General features: G+C 36.8%; 1 protein-coding gene and 1 long non-coding RNA gene across 2 annotated transcripts; both read right to left on the reverse strand.

Annotated features, from left to right (window-relative positions):
• Positions 1-1,630: 1,630 nt before the first annotated feature.
• LOC121375757 lies at positions 1,631-4,200 on the reverse strand. The gene is made up of 2 exons (XR_005958353.1): positions 3,892-4,200; positions 1,631-2,188 (listed from the first exon to the last, which is right to left on the reverse strand). It is a non-coding gene; the product is annotated as an uncharacterized LOC121375757 (long non-coding RNA).
• Positions 4,201-8,009: 3,809 nt separating this feature from the next.
• Positions 8,010-8,879, reverse strand: LOC121374753 (neuromedin-U receptor 2-like). Its single transcript, XM_041501861.1, has one exon. It carries the CDS (start codon positions 8,877-8,879, stop codon positions 8,010-8,012), a length of 870 nt encoding a protein of 289 aa, XP_041357795.1.
• Positions 8,880-13,031: the final 4,152 nt, after the last annotated feature.

Genomic DNA, 13,031 nt, shown 5'->3' on the forward strand with positions numbered 1-13,031 from the left:
CTCACTACATTTAATGTGTGGTATGAGAGAACATGGTATGGTTTCGATCATTCATTAATTGTGTATTTAGTCCTGAACGTGCCACTGGCAGTGGACAATTGTTTGAGGAAGTCTCTAACCCTCGCAAATGCTTTGGTTAGTAGTGTCCCATGTATTCTAGTAATAAATTTGATAATTTCCACTAGCCCAGAACAAAAATGCACTAGCCAGTACCAAGGATCAGTGGAACCTTGTTTCTGGCATATATTTGTTTATATCTACGCCACACATTTTTAACAATTGTCATTCCATCTTAAATCTATAAATAAATTGGGTGGTCAATGTTGAGGGAGGGAGATGGGGCTACCGGAGCCATGGGCTTTACTGTATTAAAATTTATAAAATCGACAGTGTCTGAGAATCGAAATCCATTGTCAGTTGTCCATTGTTTAAGTTTATTTAAACCGCTACAACTGACGTTCAATGTATGCTCATACTGGACGACTTCTAGCAAATATGAAAATCATCGACATATTAGTCTAGGTGATGCTGTTAATTTTGTCTTCTTACAGGTGGGGCAGGCAGGATGAAGTAGTCTTTGTGCCGTGCCCGCATCGGCCATACATATTTAACGCATTTATTTGTTTTAAAGAAGGACCCCCCTCCTCGGTGTGAACATTGTGTACACGGAGACTGCGCCACATTTTGGTATGGTGTGATCATGTAAAGCTGACGAGAAATGATATATTTGGCAACAGAAATGTACTGAAAACTTAAATTCCACCCAGAATTAATTTTAAAGTTTTTAAAACACTTTGATTTGTACACCAAGTTTTAAAATATACTTACCTTGATATTTGTGGTATACTTTTCACCACAACTCTTTACTAGTTTTACATAATTATATAAATAATATTTCCATATACTTACCTTTTCTGAAACCCAGCTAGCCTATGTGTATTTTTGTGCTGGGGTGTCAATAAACATTCATTTTACATACATAGCGTGCCCCCCCCCCCCGCCCCCATAAAATTTTGGCTACACCAATGTGGGTCGCCAACGATAAAAAAAATGCGCCAAATTTCCTTCATTCAAATTGCGCACCCTTTTCCCTTTAATGTCATCTTACGGGACATTCCAATTCTATAGCTACCGACCCCGGTCAGGCTTCTGGTGCTCTCTTGCACCTGCCAGTGTATACGGTCCCTTCGCCCATCCACCCAGACCTTTTCCTGTCCTGGACAGAGGCGTCGGCCGAGGCCGGCACCTGTGCCCATGATAGGCGTGCGCTAAAACAGCTTGCTACAAATGTGCACGTTAATCCCTAAATACTATACCATACTGTTAAGAAAATGTAACGGGTTTCCTCTGATGACCGTGTCAGAATTACCAAATGTTTGACATCCAACAGCCGATGATTAATTAATCAATGTGCTCTAGTGGTATCGTTAACAAAAATAACCCACCTTTAAACTCAATATGGCCATCACATATACTAAAACATGACGTAATGTCTAGACTACTTGCAGGCGGGGCAGGAGGAATGAAGTTTCCTGTTTTATGTCTAAGCATCGACATATGTTGCCTTTGAAATGTTTTAGTTGTGTCGTGGATGGACAAATTGTCCAAGAAACAAGTAAAAAAACACCTAAACATTTTAACAAATTTATATACTAAAATATGAATATAAAAAATGTATGATATCACCCCAACACAACACAACACTACCCCAACCTCAAACTACCTCCTCCCCCAAAAAACAACAAATACAAAAACCCCAAAACAAAACAAAACAAAAACAAACGACAAAAAAAAAAGAAAAAAGAAGTAATCCGGTGTACATGGTTTGCCAGTTTGAGCCAACTAACTTCTAGTCGGTCAATGTCTCTGATATGAACCTTAGTAAAAGAATCTTTTCAAACCAGTTCAGTTTTTATCAGTATTAACTCGTCTAAAATTTACTGTCATCACGAATACTGTGTGTATATCTTGGTGACGACCAGACACTAGCACGTCTTGGCTGGTTGGCTGTTGACATCTTTTGCAGACAACCTAACAACAGTTGGTCTCCACACTAGCCTGTAGACATCTCTTGCACATGGTTCTCCTACAGTTCTGCTGGTTACATCCGTGTCATCGCTCAAACCCAGTTATGGCTCACATAGCTCACCTAATTCTCATGGTTCTGGCTCACACTCGAACCCAAAGGCTAAAACAAAAATGGCTACAAATAAGACTCACTTAATATAATTATGGCAATAAAATAACACCTCATTTATCATTATGGCAATAAAATAAAACCTCATTTATCAGGCCCGTCTTTGACGATTATAAAAACTACCATGAACACAATAAAACAAATTAACCTTCACCCCTCGTGTTGTACCATATTTACTCTTGGCACACAACAAAAATTAAATTTAACCCTCTAATATGGTCAGTTACATAACCGCAAACATATACATACATGTACTACATAAACCTAGTTATCCTATAACAATGTAACACTAGCTAACAAATTATAACACTTGATATTATATATTAATATACCACACCACTTACATGTATATATAAATACAAACAAACAAATAAACAACCCTATGAATAATCACCACACACATTACTACAAATAACTAAATTGCCCTGTATTTGAGTCTTGGGTGGGTGGGTGGGGGATATAGTCAAACTATCTGTTCAAAAGACTAAACCACATACCTCCTAAGAGCCGTTCCTCCAGCCAACTTGCCTGGTGGAAACCTTTGCAAATGCACTGATGAACAGACAGGTGACATTTACCTTTCCCACACCCTGTGTATGCTTTTTACCTGCAGCTTACTCAAAATACTGCCTATAAAAAGTTATGATATAACGTTTTCACAATTTTAACCAGTATACTCGTGCTCTACAAGATGTGACAAAACATTCGGACATTTAGGGTTATTAATCACTCTAACATCATAAAATACATAAAACTAATCTTTTTAGTGACGGTAAGTTATATATATATACTAAATCCAATATACAGTGGACTGTCTAAACCGGATTCACTAGGAACCGATAAAATATGCCGGTTTAGACAGAGTTCGTCCAGAGTTACGGTTCTTGCGATATATTTAATAGAAAATACCAACGTAAATAAAACATCATATTAACCAAACGTTTGGACTATGTGGAAGACATCTGTTAAAAAAAGGCAAAGCAATGCTTGTTTTAGTGATTGGTATTAACCTGAAATATATTGGTATTTGTAAGAAACCAAATTCAATATAAACAAAATATGACGGGTCGTCAGTTTGACTGTAATAAAAATATTTGTTCAAACCAGAACGCATTTAAAACAAGCAGAATAAATAACATTATTTTTAAAAATTAAAATCATGAAACAGGGGTCTTCATTTATAGTTTTATTGTTTTAAACCGACCGGTATGATGCAATGCAGGTATGAACACATACAAATAATAATGAGATTTATTTTGATACCAACACCTGTTACAACAGGTGTGGTTCATTGTTTATTAACTTATTAAGCCTTCAAAGAAGCGCGATTATTTCGTAACATTTTCTTTGGTGTCCTAATTACTGGGGAACTGCCGTCATTGTTTAAAAAGTGACCTCTGGCAGACAAGAGATGCAAGATCACGTGCTAGTGTCGACAGGGCTAATTACTACATAAACCGTTCTTTTGTTCTTGAAATTGCATCCGAAGTCCGGAATAGACAACATTCGGTTAGACCGAGTTTTATTCCTAATAAATTAACGGTAGCTGGACGGGACTTTAAAACTGCCGATGTACAGAGATCCGGTTTGGGCAGAGTCCACTGCATCTGTCAATATAACCAACACATTGTAAGAAAGTTTTATAAAACATCATTATTTCAGCTTCTAGCCATCTAGGTGACATTTTTACTTACAAATGCATAAATATTTGTTTCCTTGGATGAAGGAATACCCGGGTTCTATGAAATATTACATATAAATCCTAAATCCAAAATGGCCACCATGAACCTACTGGAATGCGAAATGCAATATCCAGGCTTTTAACTGGGATACTTTAACGATATTAGTGGCAATCCTGTTTTCTACATATCGAGATTGACATATATATGATGCAATCTGAATAAAATTAGCTCTACTGGTTTCGCCAGTAAATCTAACGGCATTGCATGGACTCCCATGTCCAGGTGACATTTCATCTATAAATAACAATTTAAATATCGACCAATTACACTTCGCCTTTTATAACGTTATTCGGGAGCATACAAATTTATGCAATAGGCGAACTTGTTGATCTATTTCAACATTGAAAAAACAGTGGGAAAAGTGCAGTAATAAACTCTGGATTGTATACTAGTATAAACAGATTTTATGGCTATATACCATCACGGTTTTTTTTTTCGTCTTGAAACGAATTTTATATTATATTGTATATTCAAATTAGTTTCCGGCATACTTCGTAATTCACCCGAATCATTTCGTATACCCTCGGCATAATCCCGAATGTTTTCAAATTCTTGTCAAATTACTGGCATGATTTTGCAAGTAAGGTTTTGATTGATCGAATGAAAGGTCAACTGGACATGAGCTCCAACGGGCTGCTGTTAGATCCACATGTAATAGTGGAGCTAATTTTAATTAGATTGATATATGATGGGTCTGCAATGTTTTAAGCAGTCACATTTTCGTAAAATTAACATAAACGCAGAAATTACCAATACGTTGAAAACAGGATTAACATATGCATTAATCTTTTTTAACTCAGAATTTGGTAAGAATAATACATTAAAAATATAATTAGGTAACACTGAGATGATTCGAAGCACTCAGTACGAGAGTCTAGTATTTCATATTTGATATACTCGTCGACAATTCAGCATTATGATTTATGTATATACTGACCCACATTAAAACGTAACTGAACTAGTTTATATATTTGTTTCCTTGTAATACATGGTCCACATTGTTATTTTGTGAGTCTGCTTGTTATTCCAAACCTGAAACAATAGGTGTATTCACAGATTTCATAACCATTTTATAATCTATTACAACAATTAACAGTAGTCTGTTTTTGTTTTATAGATGTCACGTTATTTATGAAAACATGGGCGTTTTCATTCATTATGGGTCAATATGTTAATAGAAAATGTCATCTCACTGCACATGTAATTTAAAACAAATGAGATGCAGCATGTTCCTTATCACAACAAACCAAAGCAAGAGACACATTTAAAAACATAACATACAAACCTTATTAGTATTAAAATATATCTGGTTTGGATTTTTTCAATGTTTTATGATCCCAAATGTGCTGTGGGTAATATAAAATTGTCTAACTATTTCGACAAGTTCTTCTGAAATGTACGGGGAACAGACAATACTAATTGATACAATGTGGATCTCAATTCTTTGTTCATTTTTTAAATTTTATTTAACGGCACACTTCCAGTAATATGGCGCCGGACTTAATGTTAAGGACCACATAGAATACAATGATACATATTGGAAAAAAAATGAACAAGAATAAATAAAAATAAAAAACTACAAAAACAAACTATAAAAAATAAAACAACAACAACAAATGAACAACAAAAAGGTCTCCTACGAATTGATATTACACATCTGTAAATTAATTTTATACACATGCAATTTGCAATATAATCCACTGATTAGTAATTTTAAAACATGAATACATATAATGATACAATACTTTACATGCAAGACAATTAGACCCCCCCCCCCCCCCCCCCCCAATATTCCACTTTTTTCAAAGTTGATTGCTCTGATATTTATTGTAGAAATATGTTTATCTGTACAGGCCCGTACGCAGAAATTTTTATTGGGGGGAGGGGGTGCGTAATCGACGATCCAAGGGGCCGGAGTTGCTAGGGGAGTCTGGGGGCATGCACCACCGACATTTTTAAAAATCTAGAATGCAGGAGATGCATTTCCTGCATTCTGGGAAGTAAATTTGACTATTTAATTATTTTATTTACACATCCACGGACGGACCTCGGCAAACTATGAGCGTACGCACCCCTCGCACCCCCCACCCACCCCCCGTGTACGGGCCTGCTGTATAATAATAATGTTCAGACTATTTTTGGAATCTATCTGACGTTAGTTGTTGACTTTTGCATTTTGCATTTTGATTTTAATCATTTATATATGTATTGTTTGTCAACTAACAGTATTAAACTGATAACATCTTTGTTAAAGAATAGTTAGGGTTGCCTAAAATAATTGTGTGTGCACTTACTTGGTATCTCAATTTAGGTTTTAAAAATATTCAGACATATCCCGAATGTCTGAACATCTTGACATAATAAAGAAAAGTGCATTACGTCTTCACAAAACATGAACAAATATCTGAATCTTTTATGCCATATAATACCAAGTGTTATTTGTTGTTAAATAAAACGATCTTGTATTGAAAGTAACGGAGCCCTGTGTCCGTGGTTAGCTTGGCAGGGAGGAGATATACATGCCCCCCCCCCCCCCCCCCGATTTATAGAGCTCTATACCAAAAAATATGATGCCATTTTACGTGCGCGTTTATGCTATGTTTAGATTTCAATTGTTAATAATAATACAGGTCAAATTGCGCACGTGCACAGGATGAAACATACATTGCATGAGTGATAAACAATATAGCGACACTGTGATTCGTTTGGTTACACAGAATTCAAATGACACAACAATAACAGTGAAGAGACACTTTGTTACACAGATACCACACCAACAGCGAAAGGCACTTTGTTACACAAATTTCAAACGACAGCATAACAACAGTGAAGAGACACTTTGTCACACAGACACCACACAACAGCGAAGAGACACTTTGTTAGACACCACACCAATAGTGAAGAGACACTTTGTTACACAGACACCACACCAACAGCGAAAGGCACTTTGTTACACAGACACCACACCAACAGTGAAGAGACACTGTTACACAGACACCACACCAACAGCGAAAGGCACTGTGTTACACAGACACCACACCAACAGTGAAGAGACACTTTGTTACACAGACACCACACCAACAGCGAAAGGCACTTTGTTACACAGACACCACACCAACAGTGAAGAGATACTTTGTTACACAGACACCACCCCAGCAGCGAAAGGCACTTTGTTACACAGACACCTCACCAAACAGCGAAGAGACACTTTGTTACACAGACACCACGCCAACAGTGAAGAGACACATTGTTACACGGACACCTCACCAACAGTGAAGAGACACTTTGTTACACAGACACCACACCAACAGTGAAGAGACACTTTGTTACACAGACACCACCCCAGTAGCGAAAGGCACTTTGTTACACAGACACCTCACCAACAGCGAAGAGACACTTTGTTACAGAGACACCACACCAACAGTGAAGATACACTTTGTTACACAGACACCACACTAACAGTGAAGAGACACTTTGTTACACAGACACCACACCAACAGTGAAGACACACTTTGTTACACAGACACACCAACAGTGAAGACAGACTTTGTTACACATATTTTAAACGACAGCACAAAAACTGAAGAGACACTGGCTAACTGTCGGAATATTGTCTTTTGCGCCATTTTACGACATCGTTACGGCCTGACGACCGATGTCTTTAGAGAATATGGGTCTAGAATGTTTGAATTTGACTTAGCACGTAAACAAAATATAATTAAGAATTGAAGAACTGCGTGTCACGGGAGTCGATGATCCACAATAAATACTTTTAGATTTTAAAAACAATTATCAAAACATCAACTTAAGTCTCCACTTCGACACACTACAGTCACTTTATGACACGCGACCACATTAATAACATTGATTTTGGTCAAATCTACTAGTTAGACTGGCGCGATGGTTTACATAAACTTTCAATAAAGTTTTAACCTTTTTGTCGGTTTATTATTATTATTATTATTATTATTTTTAAATTACAGCGGCGTGATAACATTCTCTCGACCGGTACTTGGCCGTAAAACAAACGGGGTATGCGATTCTCGAAGACAATTTGTTTTCGTCTAATGCTAGGAACCATTTCCCTTGTTTTTGCATTTAGGACAGAACAGACCCCAGCATATCTGACGAAATTTGCTCCCGCAAACACAGTTGAAGATACAGTTGAGAGAACAGTTTAAAATCACTACAAAATTAACAGTAATGTCAAACGTAAAACACTCAAACGAACACATGGTTTTCCAGTTGAGAAACTTCAAGAACACAAAATAAATGGAGCTGAGAGAAGTATTTATCAACGACAAGGTAGTTATAGCAATGACTATAATTGTCAACCGGATGTCGGGGTTGTCTGATTGGTTTTCCATCTGCTGACTTTGTCTAAACTGTGTGTGCTGTTTGACTGTTCGCACTATGAGAATATTAGGGTAGAACATAAACCAATGGGGAATGTTGAAGATGACGCACCAGGCCCCTAGAACCGCCATAATTATAACCAACCGCCTCTCGCTCATTAAACTATTCGCCGCCAACGGTTTTGCGACAGAAACGTACCGCTGTACGGTGATTAATGAAGTCATGCAAATCTCGGCCATGTATACTGTCATAAACAGCGGATGGGTCACGTAAGTCAGTTCTTTTAATGCCCTTATGACAACTTTCCCTATCTGAAGATTGCCCACACTTCTGATACTTTGGAACACTAATAGTAGAATGTTCACAAAGGCCAAATAGACTAATAACTTTGTACCCAGACACCGCTTGGGTTTATGTCGCAACACAACAATAGCGATAATGTTTCCAACAATTCCTAATGTTATGAAGCACAATCCGGCTATTCCAAACCCAGCAGATATGTTTTGCAATGCTTCAATGTCATCATCTGCTGTATCTTTAATAACCGAACTTTTGTTATACTTCACGGACAGGTTAAAAGACATCTTTAAAAAGAACGTATTCAGGTAGAGAAATGAACGGTATGCATATCGATCACTTCACTAAATATGCAGACACTATTGATCACTTCGCTAAATATGCAGACACTATTGATCACGATTAAATATGCAGACACTATTGATCACTTCACTAAATATGCAGACACTATATTGATCACGATTAAATATGCAGACACTATCGATCACTTCACTAAATATGCAGACACTATCGATCACTTCACTAAATATGCAGACACTATTGATCACGATTAAATATGCAGACACTGTCGATCACTTCACTAAATATGCAGACACTATATTGATCACTTCACTAAATATGCAGACACTATTGATCACGATTAAATATGCAGACACTATCGACCACTTCACTAAATATGTAGACACTACATCGATCACTTCACTAAATATGTAGACATATACTGATCACTTCACTAAATATGCAGACACTATCGATCACTTCACTAAATATGCAGACACTATATTGATCACTTCACTAAATATGCAGACACTATTGATCACGATTAAATATGCAGACACTATCGATCACTTCACTAAATATGCAGACACTCTATCGATCACTTCACTAAATATGCAGACACTATTGATCACGATTAAATATGCAGACACTATCGATCACTTCACTAAATATGCAGACACTATATTGATCACGATTAAATATGCAGACACTATCGATCACTTCACTAAATATGCAGACACTATATTGATCACTTCACTAAATATGCAGATATTATTGATCACGATTATATGCAGACACTATTGATCACGATTAAATATGCAGACACTATCGATCACTTCACTAAATATGCAGACACTATATTGATCACGATTAAATATGCAGACACTATCGATCACTTCACTAAATATGCAGACACTATATTGATCACTTCATTAAATATGCAGATATTATTGATCACGATTAAATATGCAGACACTATCGACCACTTCACTAAATATGTAGACACTACATCGATCACTTCACTAAATATGTAGACACTATATTGATCACTTCACTAAATATGCAGACACTATCGATCACTTCACTAAATATGCAGACACTCTATCGATCACTTCACTAAATATGCACACTAAGGATCATGTTGTTCAGTTTCCCAACACAACTTTCAGATATCGCTGTACACAACTCAAAAACGTTAAATATTACTAAAACTGCTTGTAAGCAATTTTCAATGGAGTGACAAATAGATGGCTTATTAACATTTTGAATGTTCCCTACACACGTACGTGTTATTAAATTATATTGTTGTGGAGTTGAACACTTCGTGAAATATGCAGACACTTTACACTCGTCAGTGTTGTCAAATTATATTGTTGTGGAGTTTGATATTCTTGCTGAACACGTCGTTAAATATGCAGACATATAACGCTCGTTTATGTTGTTAAATTATATTGTTGTGGAGTTGATATTCTTGCTGAACACGTCGTTAAATATGCAGACATATAACGCTCGTTTATGTTGTTAAATTATATTGCTGTGGAGTTGACATTCTTGATGAACAGTACTTTAAATATGCACACACTTTACATTCGTACTTGTTAAATTATAGTGTTGTGGAGTTGACATTCTTGCTGAACACGTTGTTAAGTAGTCACACTTTACACCCGTACACGTACACTTATATTGTTATGGAGTTGACATTCTTGTTGAACAGTTCGTTAAATATGCAGACACGTTACATTCGTACTTGTTGTTAAATTATATTGTTATGGGGTTGTGGAAAGAAGACGCAAAGACATATTACTTTCAAGTCCTGCATAGGTACAGTATGAGCGAATGAGACACTACTTCCATTAATATTTTATAATCCTTGAAGTCACCACGTCATGGAAAACTTGCTATAAGCAGCGTATCAACACACACAGGCAGTACGCCGTCATCTGACTTTGACAAATTGAGATAATTATTCTTCTTCTGCTACTTCATGGTGTTTAGATGTTACTGAAGTTTTTGCCCTGAGAGAAGACACAAAGAAATATTATTTTCAAGACTTGCATAGGCGTACAGTATAAGAGAATGGAAATTCAAATTGTTTTGGTAATAGGTACACCAGACCCTACTTCCATTAATAATTAATAACCAAGCAACCAGTCTGTACAGACGTTTAGCACGGCGTTAATTCTGAATACGCCACTCAGAAACCATTATGACCAAACTGTTCAGAAGAGTTGCGTCTAATCACCACATCACTACTCTCAGCACGCTGGTGTATTATAACTATTATCCAGCTGGTGACTGTTTGAATAATGAAAACGTTCTCCAATTAACGTCCACTATGCCAGACATAAATTTCTACCCTGACAATATGTAATAACGCTTTTAATTGTTTTAATACACCTCTCGTAATGGGGTCGGGAACATTAAACGATCACCTTCCTCAACTATCGTCATTTATCAGCCAACCAGTTTTCGCGTCGGTTCTGGGACATGCAGGTTGCATGGTGTCAAAAAAGAGAGTTCCGTGTTAAAGTTCGAGGTGTACGGAGTAAAACCAGCTGTGGCTGTGATTGGTAGTAATATGTGACATTGATTATTTGTGCAAATTCTATTATCCATTGACAATAAATAAATACATTTTTATTTGTTATACAGTTATTATGCAGTATATACCAGAGGTTGAAACTAATGTTGGGTACCCCCCAAAATAAAACAAAACTGCAATTTTCAGCAAAAATTACGCTTGCTAATAAAAACATTAATTAAATCTCTTAAATGGAGGGAGAAGAAACTAAAACATGAGCCTTATGTGTTGGACAGATGCATACCCGGACCACCAACACATAGTGACACTTTAACAAATGAAAAACGCGTAATTTTAGTGTTAATAAAAAAAACCTCATGATTATTTCCGCTAACTGGGGGCAGCCATTTTCTTTCAAACCACCAAATATTGTATTCGATCTTGTGCATCTAAAGAAAGATCGCACAGATGCAGTTATTTATAAACAACATTTCATGGAAATCCAAGAGCGGTACTGTGATTACATTCCTGTTTACACAAACGGATCACGGGATGGGAATTCTGTGACTTGCGCTACAGTTTTTCCATCAGACGCAATAATTTCCATGAGATTGCCCGATTCAGCATCAATCTTTACTGCTGAAATTTGGGCAATCATTAAAGCCCTGGAACAGATTAAGGATTCATGTGCATCCAAGTATATTATTCTTATAGACTCACTTTCGTGTCTCACAAGCTCTAAGTATATGAAATTGGAGCATCCCTTAGTTGGATGGTGATACGAAAGTGTGTCTTTTTATCAATTGGCAATAAAGATGTTATATTTTGTTGGGTACCCTGCCATGTTGGCATTATGGGTAACGAAAAGGCAGATGTTGCTGCCAAGTCTGCTTTGAACTTGCCTCGTGTCAATGTTGGTGTCCCCTACAGTGATTTTAAATTTCATATTAACCAATATATCTTTTCGACGTGGCAAGATAACTGGGACGGTGCGGTTGCGAATAAGCTTCATTCTGTCAAGGCAGTCATAGGAGAGTGGCAGTCATCATACAGGCGGTGCGGGAAGGATGAAGTAGTCTTATGCCGTGCCCGCATCGGTCATACATATTTGACGCATTCATTTATTTTAAAGAAGGACCCTCCTCCTCAGTGTGAATACTGTCAGTGTACACTGACTGTGCGTCACATTTGGTGGAGTGTGATCATCTCAAGCCGACGAGAAATGATATATTTGGCAACAGAGATGTTTTGGAATCGTTTAAATTACATCCAGAACTAATTGTAAAGTTTTTAAAACACTTTGACTTCTATACAAAGTTTTAAAATATACTTACCTTGATTTTATGTACACTGTATTATATTATACTTTTCCCCCAGAGCTTTTTACACTGTGGTTTTACATGATTATATATATATATATATAAATAATATTTCCATATACTTACATTTGTGACACCCAATAGCCGATATGTATTTCTGTGCTGGGGTGTCGTTAAACAAATATTCATTCATTCCATTTTCTTTTCTTTTTTTCGAGGTGTCCGGTACTCTAGCTTGGGGCGAAGTGACGTCAGCTCCTTACCAACTCCTGTATGCATAGTGTCAACAAAAGCAGTAATTTACGATTACATAAATGGCG

Source organism: Gigantopelta aegis, chromosome 6, assembly GCF_016097555.1.
Source record: "Gigantopelta aegis isolate Gae_Host chromosome 6, Gae_host_genome, whole genome shotgun sequence".
Taxonomy (NCBI): Eukaryota; Metazoa; Mollusca; class Gastropoda; order Neomphalida; family Peltospiridae; genus Gigantopelta; species Gigantopelta aegis.

What these genes read in the sequence shown, in the direction of transcription:
- LOC121374753 (XM_041501861.1), bottom strand. Translation starts at nt 8,879, where the DNA reads ATGTCTTTTAACCTGTCCGTGAAGTATAACAAAAGTTCGGTTATTAAA.